This window comes from Nerophis ophidion, linkage group LG18 (assembly GCF_033978795.1).
Source record: "Nerophis ophidion isolate RoL-2023_Sa linkage group LG18, RoL_Noph_v1.0, whole genome shotgun sequence".
NCBI classification, from domain to species: Eukaryota; Metazoa; Chordata; class Actinopteri; order Syngnathiformes; family Syngnathidae; genus Nerophis; species Nerophis ophidion.
In genome coordinates, this window is record NC_084628.1 from 4,121,624 (window position 1) to 4,146,340 (window position 24,717).

General features: G+C 39.2%; 1 protein-coding gene across 7 annotated transcripts in view; it reads right to left on the reverse strand.

The window, feature by feature from the left end:
• The window catches only part of dock10 (dedicator of cytokinesis 10), a 329,003-nt gene that overhangs the window by 125,458 nt on the left and 178,828 nt on the right, over nucleotides 1–24,717 (reverse strand). For all 7 annotated transcript variants that reach the window (XM_061878559.1, XM_061878562.1, XM_061878558.1 and 4 more), the window contains 10 exons: nucleotides 21,866–22,111; nucleotides 21,669–21,791; nucleotides 21,478–21,560; nucleotides 6,941–7,063; nucleotides 6,801–6,880; nucleotides 5,478–5,665; nucleotides 3,826–3,891; nucleotides 2,707–2,799; nucleotides 2,504–2,627; nucleotides 2,296–2,417 (listed from right to left, as the gene is read on the reverse strand). In XM_061878559.1, coding sequence (XP_061734543.1) covers nucleotides 2,296–2,417; nucleotides 2,504–2,627; nucleotides 2,707–2,799; nucleotides 3,826–3,891; nucleotides 5,478–5,665; nucleotides 6,801–6,880; nucleotides 6,941–7,063; nucleotides 21,478–21,560; nucleotides 21,669–21,791; nucleotides 21,866–22,111 — 1,248 coding nt within the window. The remainder of the gene's footprint in view (nucleotides 1–2,295; nucleotides 2,418–2,503; nucleotides 2,628–2,706; nucleotides 2,800–3,825; nucleotides 3,892–5,477; nucleotides 5,666–6,800; nucleotides 6,881–6,940; nucleotides 7,064–21,477; nucleotides 21,561–21,668; nucleotides 21,792–21,865; nucleotides 22,112–24,717) is intronic.

Below are 24,717 nucleotides of genomic sequence, written 5' to 3' on the forward strand. Positions count from 1 at the left end.
TTAAAACACAATTTTTTTTTTTTTTAAAGTTGCATTTTTACAAGAAAAAAGATCAAATTTCAATGCAGTTTTAATTTTGCAAGAATAAAACAGTAATTTTGCAAGGAGAAAAATAGAAAACTTTTCATTTAAAATGAAGTTAAAATGTACAAGAATATAATTGTAAGAAGTAGCAATATTGGGTAAAAAAAAGTACATTGTTTAATGCATCCAGCGGGGCATCACAACAAAATTAGGCATCAAAATGTCCTAATTCCACGACTGTATATATCGGTATCGGTTGATATCGGAATCGGTAATTAAGAGTTGGACAATATCGGAATATTGGATAATCGGCGAAAAAGCCATTATCGGACATCTCTAATTAAAACACAATTTTTTTTTTTTTTAAAGTTGCATTTTTACAAGAAAAAAGATCAAATTTCAATGCAGTTTTAATTTTGCAAGAATAAAACAGTAATTTTGCAAGGAGAAAAATAGAAAACTTTTCATTTAAAATGAAGTTAAAATGTACAAGAATATAATTGTAAGAAGTAGCAATATTGGGTAAAAAAAAGTACATTGTTTAATGCATCCAGCGGGGCATCACAACAAAATTAGGCATCAAAATGTCCTAATTCCACGACTGTATATATCGGTATCGGTTGATATCGGAATCGGTAATTAAGAGTTGGACAATATCGGAATATTGGATAATCGGCAAAATCGGACATCTCTAATTAAAACAAATGTTTTATTTTTTTTTAAAAGTAGCAGTATTACAAGAAAAAAGATCGAATTTCAATGCAGTTTTAATTTTGCAAGAATAAAACAGTAATTTTGCAAGGAGAAAAATAGAAAACTTTTCATTTAAAATGAAGTTAAAATGTAGAAGAATATAATTGTAAGAAGTAGCAATATTGGGTAAAAAAAAGTACATTGTTTAATGCATCCAGCGGGGCATCACAACAAAATTAGGCATCAAAATGTCTTAATTCCACAACTGTATATATCGGTATCGGTTGATATCGGAATCGGTAATTAAGAGTTGGACAATATCGGAATATTGGATAATCGGCGAAAAAGCCATTATCGGACATCTCTAATTAAAACACAATTTTTTTTTTTTTTAAAGTTGCATTATTACAAGAAAAAAGATCGAATTTCAATGCAGTTTTAATTTTGCAAGAATAAAACAGTAATTTTGCAAGGAGAAAAATAGAAAACTTTTCAGTTAAAATGAACAAGAATATAATTGTAAGAAGTAGCAATATTGGGTAAAAAAAAGTACATTGTTTAATGCATCCAGTGGGGCATCACAACAAAATTAGGCATCAAAATGTCCTAATTCCACGACTGTATATATCGGTATCGGTTGATATCGGAATTGGTAATTAAGAGTTGGACAGTATCGGAATATTGGATAATCGGCGAAAAAGCCATTATCGGACATCTCTAATTAAAACACAATTATTATTTTTTTTAAAGTTGTATTATTACAAGAAAAAAGATCGAATTTCAATGCAGTTTTAATTTTGCAAGAATAAAACAGTAATTTTGCAAGGAGAAAAATAGAAAACTTTTCATTTAAAATGAAGTTAAAATGTACAAGAATATAATTGTAAGAAGTAGCAATATTGGGTAAAAAAAAGTACATTGTTTAATGCATCCAGCGGGGCATCACAACAAAATTAGGCATCAAAATGTCCTAATTCCACGACTGTATATATCGGTATCGGTTGATATCGGAATCGGTAATTAAGAGTTGGACAATATCGGAATATTGGATAATCGGCGAAAATCGGACATCTCTAATTAAAACATTTTTTTTATTTTTTTTAAAAAGTAGCAGTATTACAAGAAAAAAGATCGAATTTCAATGCAGTTTTAATTTTGCAAGAATAAAAGAGTAATTTTGCAAGGAGAAAAATAGAAAACTTTTCATTTAAAATGAAGTTAAAATATGTTAATTCCACGACGGTATATATCGGAATTGGCGGCATAGCTCGGTTGGTAGAGTGACCGTGTCAGCAACTTGAGGGTTACAGGTTCGATTCCCGCTTGTGCCATCCTAGTCACTGCCGTTGTGTCCTTGGGCAAGACACTTTACCCACCTGCTCCCAGTGCCACCCACACTGGTTTAAATGTAACTTAGATATTGGGTTTCACTATGTAAAGCGATTTGAGTCACTAGAGGAAAAGCGCTATATAAATATAATTCACTTCACGTCACTACTTAAGAGTTGGACAATATCGGAAAATCCGATATCGGCAAAAAGGCCATTATCGGACATCTCCAGTTGTAATGCCTCTTACCTTGGTGTTGCTGGCCTCTTTTATGGCCAGGTAACCAGGTGGCAGGTTACTGGAGACAGAGATGTTGAAGTCCTGAGATGACAGGCGACCCTCTTTGAAGAGAGGCAGCCAAGAGTAGCCCACTACAAAGTCCCAAACACAACACAGCACACTGAATGTTGAAAACCCCGAGAGAAGACCACCCCACTCACACACTCATGATGCTCACCGGGGGTCTCCAGGGCTTCTTTCCTCTTTGCGTTGGTCTTAGCGTTAATATCACAAGTGACGTGGTAAAACGAGAAGAGAAGGTGGTGCTTTTCGTGAAGTTGGGTAGGAAGCTCGATCTTCACCTTTTGGCGGAGAAAAAAAAAACGACTTGGAAGCGCCAACAAGTTTGGATGTGATAATGTTTCCATGTGCCGAGCCCACCTCATCGTAGAAGTCGGGGTTCTGAGAGTGATGTAGGACGGTGGAACAGGCTGCTGGGGTGAAGACCGGACCTCCCGGCTTGCCGTAAATGCACTAGGCGAGACAAATTCAGAATTTGGCTGTGTTTCCACGGCAAAATAATGGTGTTTTGAAGCACACGGTCCGTTTCCTGTACGATCTGGGTCCGCATTGTAAGTCGAACACATTTCCAGTGAGGGTTGGACTCCGCCAAGGCTGTCCTTTGTCACCCATTCTGTTCATAACTTTTATGGACAGAATTTCTAGGCGCAGTCAAGGCGTTGAGGGGTTCTGGTTTGGTGACCGCAGGATTAGGTCTCTGCTTTTTGCAGATGATGTGGTCCTGATGGCTTCATCTGACCGGGATCTTCAGCTCTCGCTGGATCGGTTCGCAGCGACCGGAATGAGAATCAGCACCTCCAAGTCCGAGTCCATGGTTCTCGCTCGGAAAAGGGTGGAATGCCATCTCCGGGTTGGGGAGGAGACCCTGCCCCAAGTGGAGGAGTTCAAGTACCTAGGAGTCTTGTTCACGAGTGGGGGAAGAGTGGATCGTGAGATCGACAGGCGGATCGGTGCGGCGTCTTCAGTAAAGCGGACGTTGTACCGATCTGTTGTGGTGAAGAAGGAGCTGAGCCGGAAGGCAAAGCTCTCAATTTACCGGTCGATCTACGTTCCCATCCTCACCTATGGTCATGAGCTTTGGGTCATGACCGAAAGGATAAGATCACGGGTACAAGCGGCCCAAATGAGTTTGGGTCTCTCCCTTAGAGATAGGGTGAGAAGCTCTGCCATCCGGGAGGAACTCAAAGTAAAGCCGCTGCTCCTTCACATGGAGAGGAGCCAGATGAGGTGGTTCGGGCATCTGGTCAGGATGCCACCCGAACGCCTCCCTAGGGAGGTGTTTAGGGCACATCCAACCGGTAGGAGGCCACGGGGAAGACTATGTCTCCCGGCTGGCCTGGGAACGCCTCGGGATCCCCCGGGAAGAGCTAGACGAAGTGGCTGGGGAAAGGGAAGTCTGGGTTTCCCTGCTTAGGCTGTTGCCCCCGCGACCCGACCTCGGATAAGCAGAAGAAGATGGATGGATGAAGCGCACGTTACCTTTAAAGGTTTGGCAAGTTCTTCGTCCGAGCAGCGGAACTCTACGTAGACTGCTAGATTACGAGCCTGTGGAGACAAAGACCGCAGTATTAATAATAGATCAATTGTTACGGCTCAGACTCCTGCCAACGGCGCTCATCCGTCTGTGCGTTTCAGTGAGAGCACCGCTGCGGGCGCACCTCCGCACGGCTGCAGGACATTTGTAATCAGCGCACCTGCTCGGGATGAACGGGCTGCCCTCATAAGCTCGCACAACCTGCTATAATGGGCCGGAGTATAGTCTTCAGTTGGCGTTCAGTAAGCAATCCTGCTCTCTCTGTGTTTTTTTCGCCTGGAAAGTGAGCTGTGCGTCTCACACTTTTCCTCGAATCTCCCTCTGGACTCTGACTACCTCCCTCGATCCTTGACTTCCCTGGCTTTGGACTCGGACCTTTAGACTCTTCTCGCCCCTGGACTTCCTCGTATCTCGTTGAACACACTTGGTAACACACACCTCAGCTAACCACACACATAATCTTACACTATACACACTCTTGGATTTTGTCACACTCCATTTCCTTAGTTTATTAGTTAGTATGTTGGCATTTTTTTCCATAACTTGAGTTGATTAATTTTGGAAAACCTTGTTACATTTTTTAATCACAACAAATTTAGGCACAATAATGTGTTAATCCCACGACTGTATATATCTGTTGATATCGGAATCGGTAATTAAGAGTTGGAAAATATCGGATATCGGCAAAAAAGCCATTATCGGACATCTATGTGTGTGTGTGTAAAAAGTAAGTGCAAAAAAATTCAGTGTATACAAATTAAGAGTAAAAGAAAATCAGTGCAGGAAAAAAATTTAGTATATAAAATTCAGTGTGTAAAAATTCAGTGTTTTAAAATCCAGTGTAAAATATTCAGTTCAGAAATATTCATTGCTTCAAAACTCAAGACTCAGTTCCAGTAAAATAAGACAGAAGCACTCAATCAGTCTCAGAACCAGCCAATAAGGTGACTTTTAAAGCAACAAATATTTCTGCGCAGGATTTTTTTCGACACTGAATTTTAAAACACTGAGTATTAACACATTGTATTTTTAAGCACACACATTTTTTTATTAAATGAAATTGTCAGCATATGTCCAAAGAAATATTTTGTAATAAAGATGTTGTGTTTTAGTTTTATCCTGCCTTCTCCTTTTCTGCACCTGTGCAGTCAGTGTTTCATCCTCGGCGAGGGGCGGACCTTATTATTGTTATTGTATCCTGAACTCCTTTCGAGCATGCACCTGCTTCACCAGACCTTGTGTGTTTATTTCCTAGTCCCCCTGATGTAAATGGATTACTTTTGTTGGACTCTTGCCCTGCTCAGTGTGCCCTGTCCCTTTCCCCAACCGACCTCCAAGGAACCTATTTTGTCCAGATTTCATGGTGTGCGTTTCTGCCCCATCACCCTTAGTTATCCCTTTTTGTCCAATTAAATGTTTTCATTTTTGTAATTCCACCTTGTCTCCCGTCTCTGCATCCTGGGGTCACCCCCACTTGACCAAGATTTTAACAAAAGACCCAAATAAACCTCCATAATGTTTAAGCACATTTCATTGTCGTGGAAAAAATATTACACACAAACAAAACTTCAATTATGAACGGTCTGATCTCCTTTACCTTGGCGAAGCTCTTCTGGCTATCATATTTGAGATGTTTGGGGTAGACGTAGATGTGGTTTTTATACACCCGGTACGGCTGAGTGAACTTGGTGGTGTCTTGGACAAACTCCTCCACCTCCACTGTGGGCTGGTGTTTGCTCAGATCCTCAAAGGGTTTCACGGGTACGTACGAGGACGTCACACAGTCTAAACACACACATAACAAATATGTTTAAAGAGAGCAAGAGAGAGAGTTAGGGCAGCATAGAAGAGGAAGATGTGTCTAAATCAGGGGTGCCCACACTTTTTCTGCAGGCGAGCTACTTTTCAATTGACCAACTCGAGGGGATCTACCTCATTTATATATATCATTTATATTTATTTATTTATGAAAGAGACATTTTTGTAAACAAGTTAAATGTGTTTAATGATAATACAAGCATGTGTAACACATATAGATGTCTTTCTTTCACGAAGACAAGAATATAAGTTGGTGTATTACCTGATTCTGATGACTCGCATTGATTGGAATCAGACAGTAATGATGATAACGCCCACATTTTCAAATGGAGGAGAAAAAAAGTAGTCCTTTCTGTACAATACCACATGAAAGTGGTTGGTTTTTGGCATCTAATTCATCCAGCTTCCATACACTTTACAAGAAAAACATTGGCGGCAAATTCCGTAGCTTGCTTGATTGACATTCACGGCACCCGAGGGTCTTGTGAGATGACGCTGGCTGCTGCCAGTTCATTATTATGAAAAAATGACAGAGAGGAAGGCGAGAAACACTTTTTATTTCAACAGACTTCCGTCAAAACTCTAAAGGCCGACTGCACATTTCCTATCTTCACAATAAAAGCCCTGCTTCACGCTGCCTGCGCTAACAAAATAAGAGTCTCGGAAAGCTGGCGTGCACAAGTGATGTGCACGCCAGCTTTCTGAGGGATCGCTTGTGCACGCCAGTTTTCCGAGACTCTGTATTTAGTTAGCGCAGGCAGCATGAAGCAGGGCTTTTATTGTGAAGATAGGAAATGTGCAGTCGGCCTTTAGAGTTTTGACGGAAGGTACGGCGCGAGAGTCTGTTGAAATAAAAAGTGTTTCTGGCCTTCCTCTCGGTCATATTTTCATAATAATGATCTTGCAGCAGCCAGCGTCATCTCACAAGACCCTCCGGTACCGTGAATGTCATTTAAGTGACGTCTTGGTGAAGATTGATGATCACTCATTTTTAGGTCTATTGTTTTTAAAAGCCTGGCTGGAGATCGACTGACACACCCCCCGCGGTCGACTGGTAGCTCGCCATCGACGTAATGGGCACCCCTGCTCTAAATCATCATACTTGGAAGCTCCAGAGGAACATAGTCCACTGTGATGTCCAGAGTCCCAGGAATGGTCTGAAGCTTGCTGGTCTTCTCCGCCCTAGTTGGTTTAAAATGTTGTAAGAACGTTTTTGGAAGATGTCAAGGTGAGCTTCTTTACCTTCTATACTCTGACACAAGCTTAATCAGGTCTTCTGTGGAAATCTTGTTGCTCTCCTGTTTGAAGAGAGGCGAGAAACGAGACTCTCGGTCCAGCGCCCCATGGTTGTCCTTAAACAGGGACCTTTTGACATAGGGGAATGATAAACGGCGACAAAGGGTTATGTCAGTATAAAACAAAATTGATAAAAATAGGGATGTCCAGATCCCGATCATGAGATTGGATCGGAGGCGTATATATCTCGATTTTTTTTTAACTGATGGGCAACTGTGTCTTGTCTTGTCTATCCACAGTGCCAGCGGCTTCCAATATACTAACCCTCATAATGGAGGGAAAAAGACTAAGAGCTAGAGATGTCCGATAATATCGGCCGATAAATGCTTCAAAATGTAATATCGGAAATTATCGGTATCGGTTTTAAAAAGTAAGATAAATGAATTTTTAATACGGCGCAGTATGGAGTGGTACACGGACGTAGGGAGAAGTACAGAAGCTCTTTACATGCTATTTATGTTGAAATCTGGGGGTCCATCATCTTCCGCTTATCCGAGGTCGGGTCGCGGGGGCAACAGCCTAAGCAGGGAAACCCAGACTTCCCTCTCCCCAGCCACTTCGTCTAGCTCTTCCCGGGGGATCCCGAGGCGTTCCCAGGCCAGCCGGGAGACATAGTCTTCCCAACGTGTCCTGGGTCTTCCCCGTGGCCTCCTACCGGTTGGACGTGCCCTAAACACCTCCCTAGGGAGGCGTTCGGGTGGCATCCTGACCAGATGCCCGAACCACCTCATCTGGCTCCTCTCGATGTGAAGGAGCAGCGGCTTTACTTTGAGTTCCTCCCGGATGGCAGAGCTTCTCACCCTATCTCTAAGGGAGAGACCTGGAAACTCATTTGGGCCGCTTGTACCCGTGATCTTATCCTTTCGGTCATGACCCAAAGCTCATGACCATAGGTGAGGATGGGAACGTAGATCGACCGGTAAATTGAGAGCTTTGCCTTCCGGCTCAGCTCCTTCTTCACCACAACGGATCGGTACAACGTCCGCATTACTGAAGACGCCGCACCGATCCGCCTGTCGATCTCACGATCCACTCTTCCCCCACTCGTGAACAAGACTCCTAGGTACTTGAACTCCTCCACTTGGGGCAGGGTCTCCTCCCCAACCCGGAGATGGCATTCCAACCTTTTCCGGGCGAGAACCATGGACTCGGACTTGGAGGTGCTGATTCTCATTCCGGTCGCTGCGAACTGATCCAGCGAGAGCTGAAGATCCCGGTCAGATGAAGCCATCAGGACCACATCATCTGCAAAAAGCAGAGACCTAATCCTGCTCTGGGGGTAACAATTACAAATCAAACATCAACTCTATGTTCTTACTTCAAAAGAAAGCGATTAGAATTGTAAATTACCGTATTTTTCGGACTATAAGTCGCAGTTTTTTTCATAGTTTGGCCAGGAGTGCGACTTATACTCAGGAACGACTTATGTTATGTGTGAAATTATTAACACATGACCCTAAAACAGTGGTCCCCAACCTTTTTGTATCCGCGGACCGGTCAACGCTTAATAATTTGTCCCGCGGCCCGGGGGAAGGGGGGGTCCTTTTTTTTTTGTCATGAAAAAGGGAGGTTTTTGTGGTTGGTGAACTAATTGTAAGTGTATATTGTGTTTTTTTATGTTGATTTAATAAAATAAAAATAAAAATAAGTAAAAAATTGTTATTATTATTATTTTTTTTAATAAAAACGAATAAAAAAATATTCTGCGGCCCGGTTACAACCGGTGGTTGGGGACCACTGCCCTAAAATATCAAATAATATTATTTAGATATTTGATATTTTAGGGCAGTGGTCCCCAACCACCGGTTCGCAGCCGAGTGTGAAGCGACCGGAATGAGAATCAGCACCTCCAAGTCCGAGTCCATGGTTCTCGCCCGGAAAAGGGTGGAATGCCATCTCCGGGTTGGGGAGGAGACCCTGCCCCAAGTGGAGGAGTTCAAGTACCTAGGAGTCTTGTTCACGAGTGGGGGAAGAGTGGATCGTGAGATCGACAGGCGGATCGGTGCGGCGTCTTCAGTAATGCGGACGTTGTACCGATCCGTTGTGGTGAAGAAGGAGCTGAGCCGGAAGGCAAAGCTCTCAATTTACCGGTCGATCTACGTTCCCATCCTCACCTATGGTCATGAGCTTTGGGTCATGACCGAAAGGATAAGATCACGGGTACAAGCGGCCCAAATGAGTTTCCAGGTCTCTCCCTTAGAGATAGGGTGAGAAGCTCTGCCATTCGGGAGGAACTCAAAGTAAAGCCGCTGCTCCTCCACATGGAGAGGAGCCAGATGAGGTGGTTCGGGCATCTGGTCAGGATGCCACCCGAACGCCTCCCTAGGGAGGTGTTTAGGGCACGTCCAACCGGTAGGAGGCCACGGGGAAGACCCAGGACACGTTGGGAAGACTATGTCTCCCGGCTGGCCTGGGAACGCCTCGGGATCCCCCGGGAAGAGCTAGACGAAGTGGCTGGGGAGAGGGAAGTCTAGGCTTCCCTGCTTAGGCTGCTGCCCCCGCGACCCGACCTCGGATAAGCGGAGGATGATGGATGGATGGAATATTATTTAGCTCATTCACGTAAGAGACTAGACGTTTAAGATTTCATGGGATTTAGCGATTAGGAGTGACAGATTGTTTGGTAAACATATAGCATGTTCCAGTGGTTCTCAACCTTTTTTCAGTGATGTACCCCCAGTGAACATTTTTTTTTAATTCAAGTACCCCCTAATCAGAGCAAAGTACTTTTGGTTGAAAAAAAAGAGATAAAGAAGTAAAAAACAGCACTATGTCATCAGTTTCTGATTTATTAAATTGTATACTAAATAATCTGAATCTTTTTCCACCCATCCATTTTCTACCGCGTATTCCCTTTTGGGGTGGTTGGAGCCTATCTCAGCTACGATTTGAAAAAATAAAAAAAATATATTTTTATTTTTTTTTTTGTGTAATTTTTCCTGATTAAGATGAATTTTAGACTTTTGATGACATGTTTTAAATAGGTTAAAATCCAATCTGCACTTTGTTAGAATATATAACAAATTGGACCAAGCTATATTTCTAACAAAGACATATCATTATTTCTTCAAGATTTTCCAGAACAAAAATTTTAAAAGAAATTCAAAAGACTTTGAAATAAGATTTAAATTTGATTCTGCAGATTTTCTAAGTTTGCCAGAATATTTTCATTTTATTTTAATCATAAGTTTGAAGAAATATTTCACAAATATTCTTCGTCGAAAAAAAAAGAAGCTAAAATGAAGAATTAAATTAAAATGTATTTATTATTGTTTACAATAAAAGAAAAATTACTTGAACATTGTTTTAAATTGTCAGAAAAGAAAAAACATATTTTTAAGGTTGTATTTTTTCTCTAAAATTGTCTTTCTGAAAGTTATAAGAAGCAAAGTAAAAAAATAAATGAATTTATCTAAACAAGTGAAGACCAAGTCTTTAAAATATTTTCTTGGATTTTCAAATTCTATTCGAGTTTTGTCTCTCTAAGAATTAAAAATGTTGAGCGAAGCGAGACCAGCTTGCTAGTAAATGAATAAAATTTAAAAAATAGAGGCAGCTCACTGGTAAGTGCTGCTATTTGAGCTATTTTTAGAACAGGCCAGCGGACGACTCATCTGGTCCTTACGGGCGACCTGGTGCCGCGTTGGTGACCCCTGGTTTATAAGATTAGGCGCAATAAGTGTTCAACTTCAGCCTAAACCCTTTCGGTCTGCAACATTTTCAATTTATGAATGTACAACTCTTTGTTTATGTAACATTTGACAACCAAACAATTAAACAAGGCGACACGGTAAAGAATCTGGGTATTATCTTCGACCCAACTCTCTCCTTTGAGTCACACATTAAAAGCGTTACTAAAACGGCCTTCTTTCATCTCCGTAATATCGCTAAAATTCGCTCCATTCTGTCCACTAAAGACGATGAGATCATTATCCATGCGTTTGTTACGCCTCGTCTCGATTACTGTAACGTATTATTTTCGGGTCTCCCCATGTCTAGCATTAAAAGATTACAGTTGGTACAAAATGCAGCTGCTAGACTTTTGACAAGAACAAGAAAGTTTGATCACATTACACCTGTACTGTATATACCTTTATATACATATATACATACATATATACCTGTACTGGCTCACCTGCACTGGCTTCCTGTGCACTTAAGATGTGACTTTAAGGTTTTACTACTTACGTATAAAATACTACACGGTCTAGCTCCATCCTATCTTGCCGATTGTATTGTACCATATGTCCCGGCAAGAAATCTGCCTTCAAAAGACTCCGGCTTATTAGTGATTCCCAAAGCCCCCAAAAAAGTCTGCGGGCTATAGAGCGTTTTCCGTTCGGGCTCCAGTACTCTGGAATGCCCTCCCGGTAACAGTTCGAGATGCCACCTCAGTAGAAGCATTTAAGTCTCACCTTAAAACTCATTTGTATACTCTAGCCTTTAAATAGACTCCCTTTTTAGACCAGTTGATCTGCCGTTTCTTTCCTTTTTCTCCTATGTCCCACTCTCCTTTGTGGAGGGGGTCCGGTCCGATCCGGTGGCCATGTACTGCTTGCCTGTGTATCGGCTGGGGACATCTCTGCGCTGCTGATCCGCCTCCGCTTGGGATGGTTTCCTGCTGGCTCCGCTGTGAACGGGACTCTCGCTGCTGTGTTGGATCCGCTTTGGACTGGACTCTTGCGACTGTGTTGGATCCATTATGGATTGAACTTTCACAGTATCATGTTAGACCCGCTCGACATCCATTGCTTTCCTCCTCTCCAAGGTTCTCATAGTCATCATTGTCACCGACGTCCCACTGGGTGTGAGTTTTCCTTGCCCTTATGTGGGCCTACCGAGGATGTCGTAGTGGTTTGTGCAGCCCTTTGAGACACTAGTGATTTAGGGCTATATAAGTAAACATTGATTGATTGATGTAAAACTGTTTGTTTATTTTGTTGACCACTGACCGAAGAAATTATATACTAAAAAACACACATTTGTTTTACAACTCTTACAATGCAAAAAGTCAGTGTTCAAAAGCAAGAAAAAAAATACAAACATTAAGGGGATTTTTATTTGAACTAAGCAAAATTATCTGCTAATAGAACAAGAAAATGTGTCCTGTCAAGACTTTCCAAAACAAGTAAAATGAGCGAACCTCAATGGACCCAAAATACTTAAAAAAAGTATATTCTCACTAATAACAAGTGCACTTTTCTTGGTAGAAAAAAAAGAGACCTTTTTGCTCAATGTGTTGAAAAATATTCTTAAATTTAGTCAACGCTAGTGCCATTATCTGGACATAATGATATTACATTTCTGGAAGCCAGCAAACTTATACTAAAAACAAATGTATTGTTCTTAATGGAAAACAAGGCAAGCACGTGTTACTCTCGGGGTCTACTAGCCGCTCAGGCAAATCATACGGTCTAAAAATGCATTTTTCCATCGACAACATGACATCATCACGCCAAGTGCATGCTATGTCGGTCATTTAGTGCATAAATACAGCCCGGCCCCCGGCCAAAATGTGTTTAATTGGAATTTTGAGGAATTTATCGGAATTTGGATGAACTTTTTCTGTTCAAAGTGGTTTGAAATGTCAAATGTTTAAATATTAACTGTCCGTTTACTGTACTGTGCCAACTGTACTACTTTATGAGTATGTGTTTTCTATTGTTTTTTTTTATTAATAATCTGTTTTAATTATGGGACACAATTGTGTTAAAATGATGATTTTTTTTCATGCTTGAAATAAATTACTTTAAAAAATGTGTTTTCTATTGTTTTTTTTAATTAATAATCTGTTTTAATTATGGGACACAATTGTGTTAAAATCATGATTTTTTTTTTTCATGCTTGAAATAAATTACTTTAAAAAATGTGTTTTCTATTGTTTTTTATTAATACGCTGTTTTAATTATGGGACACAATTGTGTTAAAATCATGATTTTTTTTTTTCATGCTTGAAATAAATTACTTTAAAAAATGTGTTTTCTATTGTTTTTTTATTAATAATCTGTTTTAATTATGGGACACAATTGTGTTAAAATCATGATTTTTTTTTTTCATGCTTGAAATAAATTACTTTAAAAAATTTGTTTTCTATTGTTTTTTTTTATTAATAATCTGTTTTAATTATGGGACACAATTGTGTTAAAATCATGATTTTTTTTCATGCTTGAAATAAATTACTTTAAAAAATGTGTTTTCTATTGTTTTTTTATTAATAATCTGTTTTAATTATGGGACACAATTGTGTTAAAATCATGATTTTTTTTTCATGCTTGAAATAAATTACTTTAAAAAATGTGTTTTCTATTGTTTTTTTTATTAATAATCTGTTTTAATTATGGGACACAATTGTGTTAAAATCATGATTTTTTTTTACATGCTTGAAATAAATTACTTTAAAAAATGTGTTTTCTATTGTTTTTTATTAATAATCTGTTTTAATTATGGGACACAATTGTGTTAAAATCAATATTTTTTTTTTCATGCTTGAAATAAATTACTTTAAAAAATGTGTTTTCTATTGTTTTTTTTATTAATAATCGGTTTTAATTATGGGACACAATTGTGTTAAAATCATGATTTTTTTTTCATGCTTGAAATAAATTACTTTAAAAAATGTGTTTTCTATTGTTTTTTTTTTATTAATAATCTGTTTTAATTATGGGACACAATTGTGTTAAAATCATGATTTTTTTTTTCATGCTTGAAATAAATTACTTTAAAAAATGTGTTTTCTATTGTTTTTTTTTATTAATAATCTGTTTTAATTATGGGACACAATTGTGTTAAAATCATGATTTTTTTTTCATGCTTGAAATAAATTACTTTAAAAAATGTGTTTTCTATTGTTTTTTTTTTATTAATACGCTGTTTTAATTATGGGACACAATTGTGTTAAAACCATGATTTTTTTTTTCATGCTTGAAATAAATTACTTTAAAAAATGTGTTTTCTATTGTTTTTTTTTATTAATAATCTGTTTTAATTATGGGACACAATTGTGTTAAAATCATGATTTTTTTTTCATGCTTGAAATAAATTACTTTAAAAAATGTGTTTTCTATTGTTTTTTTTTTATTAATACGCTGTTTTAATTATGGGACACAATTGTGTTAAAATCATGATTTTTTTTTTTCATGCTTGAAATAAATTACTTTAAAAAATGTGTTTTCTATTGTTTTTTAATTAATAATCTGTTTTAATTATGGGACACAATTGTGTTAAAAACATGATTTTTTTTTCATGCTTGAAATAAATTACTTTAAAAAATGTGTTTTCTATTGTTTTTTAATTAATAATCTGTTTTAATTATGGGACACAATTGTGTTAAAATCATGATTTTTTTTTCATGCTTGAAATAAATTACTTAAAAAAATGTGTTTTCTCTTGTTTTTTTTATTAATAATCTGTTTTAATTATGGGACACAATTGTGTTAAAATCATGATTTTTTTTTTCATGCTTGAAATAAATTACTTTAAAAAATGTGTTTTCTATTGTTTTTTTTATTAATAATCTGTTTTAATTATGGGACACAATTGTGTTAAAATCATGATTTTTTTTTTTCATGGTTGAAATAAATTACTTGAAAAAATGTGTTTTCTATTGTTTTTTTATTAATAATCTGTTTTAATTATGGGACACAATTGTGTTAAAATCATGATTTTTTTTTTTCATGCTTGAAATAAATTACTTTAAAAAATCTGTTTTCTATTGTTTTTTTTTATTAATAATCTGTTTTAATTATGGGACACAATTGTGTTAAAATTATTTTTTTTTTTCTCATGCTTGAAATAAATTACTTTAAAAAATGTGTTTTCTATTGTTTTTTTTATTAATAATCTGTTTTAATTATGGGACACAATTGTGTTAAAATCATGATTTTTTTTTCATGCTTGAAATAAAGTACTTTAAAAAATGTGTTTTATATTGTTTTTTATTAATAATCTGTTTTAATTATGGGACACAATTGTGTTAAAATCATGATTTTTTTTTCATGCTTGAAATAAATTACTTTAAAAAATGTGTTTTCTATTGTTTTTTATTAATAATCTGTTTTAATTATGGGACACAATTGTGTTAAAATCATGATTTTTTTTCATGCTTGAAATAAATTACTTTAAAAAATGTGTTTTCTATTGGTTTTTTTATTAATAATCTGTTTTAATTATGGGACACAATTGTGTTAAAATCACGATTTTTTTTTCATGCTTGAAATAAAGTACTTTAAAAAATGTGTTTTCTATTGTTTTTTATTATTAATAATCTGTTTTAATTATGGGACACAATTGTGTTTAAATCACAATTTTTTTTTTTCATGCTTGAAATAAATTACTTTAAAAAATGTGTTTTCTATTGTTTTTTATTAATAATCGGTTTTAATTATGGGACACAATTGTGTTAAAATCATGATTTTTTTTTTTCATGCTTGAAATAAATTATTTTAAAAAATGTGTTTTCTATTGTTTTTTTATTAATAATCTGTTTTAATTATGGGACACAATTGTGTTAAAATCATGATTTTTTTTTCATGCTTGAAATAAATTACTTTAAAAAATGTGTTTTCTATTGGTTTTTTTATTAATAATCTGTATCTGTTTTAATTATGGGACACAATTGTGTTAAAATCATGATTTTTTTTTCATGCTTGAAATAAATTATTTTAAAAAATGTGTTTTCTATTGTTTTTTATTAATAATCTGTTTTAATTATGGGACACAATTGTGTTAAAATCATGATTTTTTTTTTCATGCTTGAAATAAATTACTTTAAAAAATGTGTTTTCTATTGTTTTTTTATTAATAATCTGTTTTAATTATGGGACAAAATTGTGTTAAAATCATGATTTTTTTTTTCATGCTTGAAATAAATTACTTTAAAAAATGTGTTTTCTATTGTTTTTTATTAATACGCTGTTTTAATTATGGGACACAATTGTGTTAAAATCATGATTTTTTTTTTTCATGCTTGAAATAAATTACTTTAAAAAATGTGTTTTCTATTGTTTTTTTTATTAATAATCTGTTTTAATTATGGGACACAATTGTGTTAAAATCATGATTTTTTTTTTTCATGCTTGAAATAAAGTACTTTAAAAAATGTGTTTTCTATTGTTTTTTATTAATAATCTGTTTTAATTATGGGACACAATTGTGTTAAAATCATGAGGGGCGGTATAGCTCGGTTGGTAGAGTGGCCGTGCCAGCAACTTGAGGGTTGCAGGTTCCATTCCCGCTTCCGCCATCCTAGTCACTGCCGTTGTGTCCTTGGGCAAGACACTTTACCCACCTGCTCCCAGTGCCACCCACACTGGTTTAAATGTAACTTAGATATTGGGTTTCACTATGTAAAGCGCTTTGAGTCACTAGAGAAAAGCGCTATATAAATATAATTCAATTCAATTCAATTTATTTTCTCATGCTTGAAATAAATTACTTTAAAAAATGTGTTTTCTATTGTTTTTTATTAATAATCTGTTTTAATTATGGGACACAATTGTGTTAAAATCATGATTTTTTTTTTTTCATGCTTTAAATAAATTACTTTAAAAAATGTGTTTTCTATTGTTTTTTTTATTAATAATCTGTTTTAATTATGGGACACAATTGTGTTAAAATCATGATTTTTTTTTTCATGCTTGAAATAAAGTACTTTAAAAAATGTGTTTTCTATTGTTTTTTATTAATAATCTGTTTTAATTATTGGACACAATTGTGTTAAAATCATGATTTTTTTTCATGCTTGAAATAAATTACTTTAAAAAATGTGTTTTCTATAGTTTTTTATTAATAATCGGTTTTAATTATGGGACACAATTGTGTTAAAATCATGATTTTTTTTTTCATGCTTGAAATAAATTATTACTTTAAAAAAGTAGTTTATACTTGTGAGTGTTGATGACACAACTTTACAACAGTTGATATTCTAGTTTCAAGCATGTTTTACTCAATATAGGTCATCAAATCTCAGCAACAAGCTGTCATATCTTACTGAGATCATTTAGGACCAAAACACTTAAAACAAGTAAAACACTCTAACATAAAGTTAAAGTACCAATGTGGTGTGATGAAATTTGCCCTCTGCATTTGACCCATTCCCTTGTTCACCCTCTGGGAAGTGAGGGGAGCAGTGAGCAGCAGTGGTGGCCGCGCCCGGGAATCATTTATGAAGTGAAGTGAATTATATTTATATAGCGCTTTTCTCTGCTGACTCAAAGCGCTTTGCGTAGTGAAACCCAATATCTAAGTTCCATTTAAACCAGTGTGGGTGGCACTGGGAGCAGGTGGGTAAAGTGTCTTGCCCAAGGACACAACGGCAGTGACTAGGATGGCGGAAGCGGGAATCGAACCTGCAACCCTCAAGTTGCTGGCACGGCCACTCTACCAACCGAGCTATGCCGCCCCATATGGTGATTTAACCCCCAATTCCAACCCTTAATGCTGAGTGCCAAGCAGGGAGGTAATGGGTCCCATTTTTTTTATAGTCCTTGGTATGACTCGGCCGGGATTTGAACTCACAACCTACCGATCTCAGGGCGGACACTCTAACCCAGGGGTAGGGAACCTATGGCTCTAGAGCCAGATGTGGCTCTTTTGATGACTGCATCTGGCTCTCAGATAAATTTTAGCTGACATTGCTTAACACGATAAGTAACGAATAATTCCGCTGGTAATCACAGAGTTAAAAATAACGTTGAAATTATGAAACATTCTCATGCATTTTAATCCAACCATCTGTTTTCTATCGCACCTGTCCAAGAAGTTGCATCAATGGTACGAAGTATTATATTTATTATTGGTTAACTTTAGAATAACAATGTTATTAAAAAGAATAAGAGACTTATTATACTCTAAAAATGTTGGTCTTACTTAAAAATGCACGCATTTAGTTGTATTCATCCATCCATTCATTTATTTTCTACCGCTTATTCCCTTTGGGGTCGTGGCGCCTATCTCAGCTACAATAGGGTGGAAGGTGGTGTACACCCTGGACAAGTCGCCACCTATATGGCTCTCACGGATATGCATTTTGAAATATCTGGCTTTCATGGCTGGACGGGACTCTCGCTGCTGTCTTGGATCCGCTTTGAACTGAACTCTCTCGGCTGTGTTGGAGCCACTATGGATTGAACTTTCACAGTATCATGTTAGACCCGCTCGACATCCATTGCTTTCGGTCCCCTAGAGGGGGGGGGTTGCCCACATCTGAGGTCCTCTCCAAGGTTTCTCATAGTCAGCATTGTCACAGGCGTCCCACTGGATGTGAATTCTCCCTGCCCACTGGGTGTGAGTTTTCCTTGCCCTTTTGTGGGTTCTTCCGAGGATGTTGTAGTCGTAATGATTTGTGCAGTCCTTTGAGACATTTGTGATTTGGGGCTATATAAATAAACATTGATTGATTGATGGCTCTCTCAGCCAAAAAAGTTCCCGACCCGTGCTCTAACCACTAGGCCACTGAGTAGTATCCATCCATCCATTTTCTACCGCGTATTCCCTTTCGGGGTCGCGGGGGGCGCTGGCGCCTATCTCAGGAAGGCGGCGTACACCCTGGACAAGTCGCCACCTCAGCGCAGGGCCAACACAGATAGACAGACAACATTCACACTCACATTCACACCCATCACTCCATCCATTGCCTACCGCTTTCTCCCTTACGGGGTCGCGGGGGGAGCTGGCGCCTATCTCAGCTACAATCGGGCGGAAGGCGGGGTACACCCTGGACAAGTCGCCACCTCAGCGCAGGGCGAACACAGATAGACAACTTTCACACTCACATTCACACCCATCCATCCATCCATTGCCTACCGCTTTCTCCCTTACGGGGTCGCGGGGGGAGCTGGCGCCTATCTCAGCTACAATCGGGCGGAAGGCGGGGTACACCCTGGACAAGTCGCCACCTCAGCGCAGGGCCAACACGGATAGACAACTTTCACACTCACATTCACACCCATCCATCCATCCATTGCCTACCGCTTTCTCCCTTACGGGGTCGCGGGGGGCGCTGGCGCCTATCTCAGCTACAATCGGGCGGAAGGCGGGGTACACCCTGGACAAGTCGCCACCTCATCGCAGGGCCAACACAGATAGACAGACAACATTCACACACTAGGGACCATTTAGTGTTGCCAATCAACCTATCCCCAGGTGCATGTCTTTGGAAGTGGGAGGAGCCTATCCCCAGGTGCATGTCTTTGGAAGTGGGAGGAGCCTATCCCCAGGTGCATGTCTTTGGAAGTGGGAGGAGCCTATCCCCAGGTGCATGTCTTTGGAAGTGGGAGGAAGCCGGAGTACCCAGAGGGAACCCACGCAGTCACGGGGAGAACATGCAAACTCCACACAGAAAGATCCCGAGCCTGGATTTGAACCCAGGACTGCAGGAACTTTGTATTGTGAGGCAGACGCACTAACCCCTCTGCCACCGTGAAGCCCCTAAGAGACTTATTATACTCTAAAAATGTTGGTCGTACTTAAAAATGCACGCATTTAGTTGTATTCATCCATTCATTCATTTTCTACCGCTTATTCCCTTTGGGGTGGTGGGGGGGCGCTGGTGCCTATCTCAGCTACAATAGAGCGGAAGGTGGTGTACACCCTGGACAAGTCGCCACCTATTGAATATATAAAAGGAAAAATATCCAAATCTATTGCTATTCTTTATAAAGTAAGACACATGCTGAATAAGACATGCCTGCATATGTTGTATTATTCTTTTATTTTTCCATATTTAACGTATTGTGTTGAAATTTGGGGAAATGTTTCTAAAACAAACATAGACCCAATCATAAAACTTCAAAAAAGGGTCATTAGAATAATACACAAAGCCTGCTACTATGAACATACCAATCCATTATTTATGAGTTCAAATGTGTTAAAATTTTCCGACATTGTGTTTTTAAAAACAATGGAAATGATGTTTGGAGTAAAGAACAACAGCCTTCCAGCTTGTATTCGCAGGCTATTTCATTTAAGAGGAGAAAACTATAATTTACGGGGGATATCGATTTTTGAAATAGGTAAAGCGAGAACAAATGTAAAATACAAATGTATTACAGTTTTAGGAGTTAAATGGTGGAAGGAGCTCAGTGATGAGCTGAAGACATGCACTTCTTTGGTAAGGTTTAAGAAAACATTGAAAGGGGAAATAATTGAAAATGATAAAATATAGTCACAATTACTTTCATCCCATTGATTTTTGATTTATTTATTTTTTTATGTTGATTTTCCAGGCAATATAATTTTCTGTGAAAGTATAGGATAGGCAAATATAAGCTTTGGCTTCAGCCTATTCCCTTTTTGGTCATTCTTTTATGTGTAAATGTGCATTATTGTACACATATAACATGTACTGTAAAACTGATCACACACAATGGTTGATTGATTGGATTTGATTGATTATATGACCGAAATAAACTTATTTCATTCATTCTATATGGCTCTCACGGATATGCATTTTTGAAATATCTGGCTTTCATGGCTCTCTCAGCCAAAAAAGGTTCCCGACCCCTGCTCTAACCACTAGGCCACTGAGTAGTAGTCGTAGTAAAATCTGCTTAGTGAGAAAAATTATCTTATTTGAAAGAAAATAAGCAAATATTAGCCTTATTTGAGATATTTAATCTTACTTAGATTTCACTTTTTGCAGTGTACAGGAAAAGCAAATTCTATAATATAGTGTGGGGCTTCACGGTGGCAGAGGGGTTAGTGCGTCTGCCTCACAATACGAAGGTCCTGCAGTCCTGGGTTCAAATCCAGGCTCGGGATCTTTCTGTGTGGAGTTTGCATGTTCTCCCCGTGAATGCGTGGGTTCCCTGCGGGTACTTCCTCCCACTTCCAAAGACATGCACCTGGGGATAGGTTGACTGGCAACACTAAATGGTCCCTAGTGTGTGAATGTTGTCTGTCTATCTGTGTTGGCTCTGTGATGAGGTGGCAACTTGTCCAGGGTGTACCCCGCCTTCCGCCCGGCTGTAACTGAGATAGGCGCCAGCGCCCCCCGCGACCCCGAAAGGGAATACGCGGTAGGAAATGGATGGATGCCTCCGCTTGTGATGGTTTCCTGCTGGCTCTGCTGTGAACAGGACTCTCGCTGCTGTGTTGGATCCGCTTTGGACTGGACTCTCGCGACTGTGTTGGATCCATTATGGATTGAACTTTCACAGTATCATGTTAGACCCGCTCGACATCCATTGCTTTCCTCCTCTCCAAGGTTCTCATAGTCATCATTGTCACCGACGTCCCACTGGGTGTGAGTTTTTCCTTGCCCTTATGTGGGCCTACCGAGGATGTCGTAGTGGTTTGTGCAGCCCTTTGAGACACTAGTGATTTAGGGCTATATAAGTAAACATTGATTGATTGATTGATGGATAGTGTGAAAGTATCGGATCAGGACTCAAAATCGGATCACATCCAAGGCCAAACAATCCAATCAAAAATGTTGCTCGGGACATCCCTAGATAGAAATGATCAAGCTGTTCAGTGACACTGACCTGACAGACCATGCGAACGGCATCCGATACTTTCCCAGCTTACCACAGAACTGTTTGTTGGATTTCAGAATCTTTTGGACGATCTGTAACATGGAAACACAAGGAACTACTAGCAAGAAACAAAGGTAGTCATTTTAAACCACTACTTTTCCCATTGACTCAAGTTCTACATTTAAAAACCAGTCTCTGACCTTGCTGGAGTCGGTGTTTTTGATGTATGGCTCCGTCCCGCAAGCAATATTTCCCATCAGCACCTTCTCTACTCTGGCCACCATCACTATATCCGCGTGGGGGTTGGTCACCGAGAATATTGCCTGCATGGAGCGCGTGCCAAACACATACTGTTATATTCTGAAGACCTACCTCCGGCTTCACAGTTGGGTGGTACCTGTTTGGGAAAACATAACCAGTGCTCCAAATCCCCGCTTGGATGACTATCTCCTGACTTCTTCTTCTCCGCAGGGGAGCAAAGGCCGTTCTCCTGAGCTCCAGTGCTCAGACTGCATGACCCATTACTGAGGCCCCCCAGCATCTGACGAACTGCCTCGTGGTTGAGGTCCACATGGAAGTCAGCGGATACTTTCCTCCCGTCTCGTATATCCAACAGTGCTAACGACACGAAGAAAGGTTCAATCTGGTGGAAGACAGCGGATGCGGATTAAAAATGAAGAATGAATCAACTGCCTGTGTCAGAATGCTCATCCATCCATCATCTTCCGCTTATCCGAGGTCGGGTCGCGGGGGCAGCAGCCTAAGCAGGGAAGCCCAGACTTCCTTATCCCCAGCCACTTCGTCTAGCTCTTCCCGGGGGATCCCGAGGCGTTCCCAGGCCAGCCGGGAGACATAGTCTTCCCAACGTGTCCTGGGTCTTCCCCGTGGCCTCCTACCGGTTGGACGTGCCCTAAACACCTCCCTAGGGAGGCGTTCGGGTGGCATCCTGACCAGATGCCCGAACCACCTTATCTGGCTCCTCTCCATGTGGAGGAGCAGCGGCTTTACTTTGAGTTCCTCCCGGATGGCAGAGCTTCTCACCCTATCTCTAAGGGATAGACCTGGAAACTCATTTGGGCCGCTTGTACCCGTGATCTTATCCTTTCGGTCATGACCCAAAGCTCATGACCATAGGTGAGGATGGGAACGTAGATCGACCGGTAAATTGAGAGCTTTGCCTTCCGGCTCAGCTCCTTCTTCACCACAACGGATCGGTACAACGTCCGCATTACAGAATGCTCATCCTTCTGTTGCGATTGACTTTTGTTTTGAGCTTGTGAAATAAATAAAAGCAGGCTTTGCTACACATCTTAAAATAAATGCTCTGCTAACTACTTCTCAGTCATCTGCAGATGTGGGAGCTGTAAGTGTTTTGTTTATCTTTAGCAAACAGGATAACAATGAGCATTGTTGAAATGAGCGTGTAATGTTAGCAACGTAGCTCACACAGCTATGCTAATGTTGCTAACGTTCATGTAGTCCATACCGCAGGAATGGGACGGTGTTTGAATTAAAGGGGAACATTATCACCAAATCTATGCAAGCGTCAATATGTACCTTTGATGTTGCAGAAAAAAGACCATGTATTTTTTTAACCAATTTCCGAACTCTAAATGGGTGAATTTTGGCAAATTAAACGCCTTTCTGTTTAATCGGTCTTTTAGCGATGACGTCACTGAGGTAACACACCCGCCATTTTCATTTTCACATTACAAACACCGGGTCTCAGCTCTGTTATTTTCCGTTTTTTTCGACTATTTTTTGGAACCTTGGAGACATCATCCCTCGTCGGTGTGTTGTCGGAGGGTGTAACAACACTAACAGGGAGGGATTCAAGTTGCACCACTGGCAAGAAATCTGCCGCCAGACCCCCATTGAATGTGCCAAAGTGTCTCCAAATTTTACCGGCGATGCTAAGACAGACATGGCACAGAGATGTATGGATAACCTGCAGATGCATTTGCAACGATTAAGTCAACAAAATCACAAAGGTGAGTTTTGTTGATGTTATTGACTTATGCGCTAATCAGACATATTTGGTCACGGCATGACTGCCAGCTAATCGATGCTAACATGCTACGCTAATCAATGCTAACATGCTATTTACGCTAGCTGTATGTACATTTAAAACTAGATACCCACATTTAATGCCAAACAAACACTTACCAATCGACGGATTTAAGTTGCTCCAGTGTCACAAGATGCGAAAGTCCTGATCGTTTGGTCCGCACGTTTTACCGGCGATGCTAATAAGGCAGCCATGCTATGGGCCACCTCATTAGGTACACCCACGCTATTCGGCCATAGCGTCAATAGCTATTCGCTCAATAGCTTCAATTTCTTCTTCAATTTCGTTTTCGCTATCTGCCTCCATACTCCGACCATCTGTTTCAAAGAACTCCGGCTTATTAGTGATTCCCGGAGCCCAAATAAAGTCTGCGGGCTATAGAGCGTTTTCTATACAGACTCCAGTACTCTGGAATGCCCTCCCGGTAAAAGTCAGAGATGCTACCTCAGTTGAAGCATCTAAGTCCCGTCTTAAAACTCATTTGTATACTCTAGCCTTTAAATAGTCCTTTAAGACTCCCTAATGTTATGTTGTTGTAGCTGATATGTGGCATCTATAAATGCATGGTTAAAGTGGACGTGTAACAATGTGATAAAATGCACAATAGCGCTTCTTGGAATTCCACATGAGCAAACACAGCTCATTAGCATTAAAGCTACAAACACACCCAGTAAGGCTAAATTCCAGCATCAAAGCTAGATTTTGAATTGTGGGAGTTCTGTGACTATTTTAGTATTATTTAAAGGCCTACTGAAAGCCACTACTACCGACCACGCAGTCTGATAGTTTATATATCAATGATGAAATATTAACATTGCAACACATGCCAATACGGCCTTTTTAATTTACTAAATTACAATTTTAATTTTCGCGCGATGTAACCTGTTGAAAAAGTCGCGGTATGATGACGTGTGTGTTTGACGTCACCGGTTGTAGCGGACATTTTTTTCCAGCCCGATCTAAACTATGAGTAGTCTGCATTAATCGCATAATTACACAGTATTCTGGACATCTGTGTTGCTGAATATTTTGCAATTTGTTCAATTAATAATGGAGACGTCAAAGAAGAATGCTGTTGGTGGATTGCAGCTGCCGTTAGCAAAACAAACACAGCCGGTGTTTCTTTGTTCGTCGTGAAGCTTTAACACAGAGCGGTCAAGCGAACATGTTTCTCTACGTCA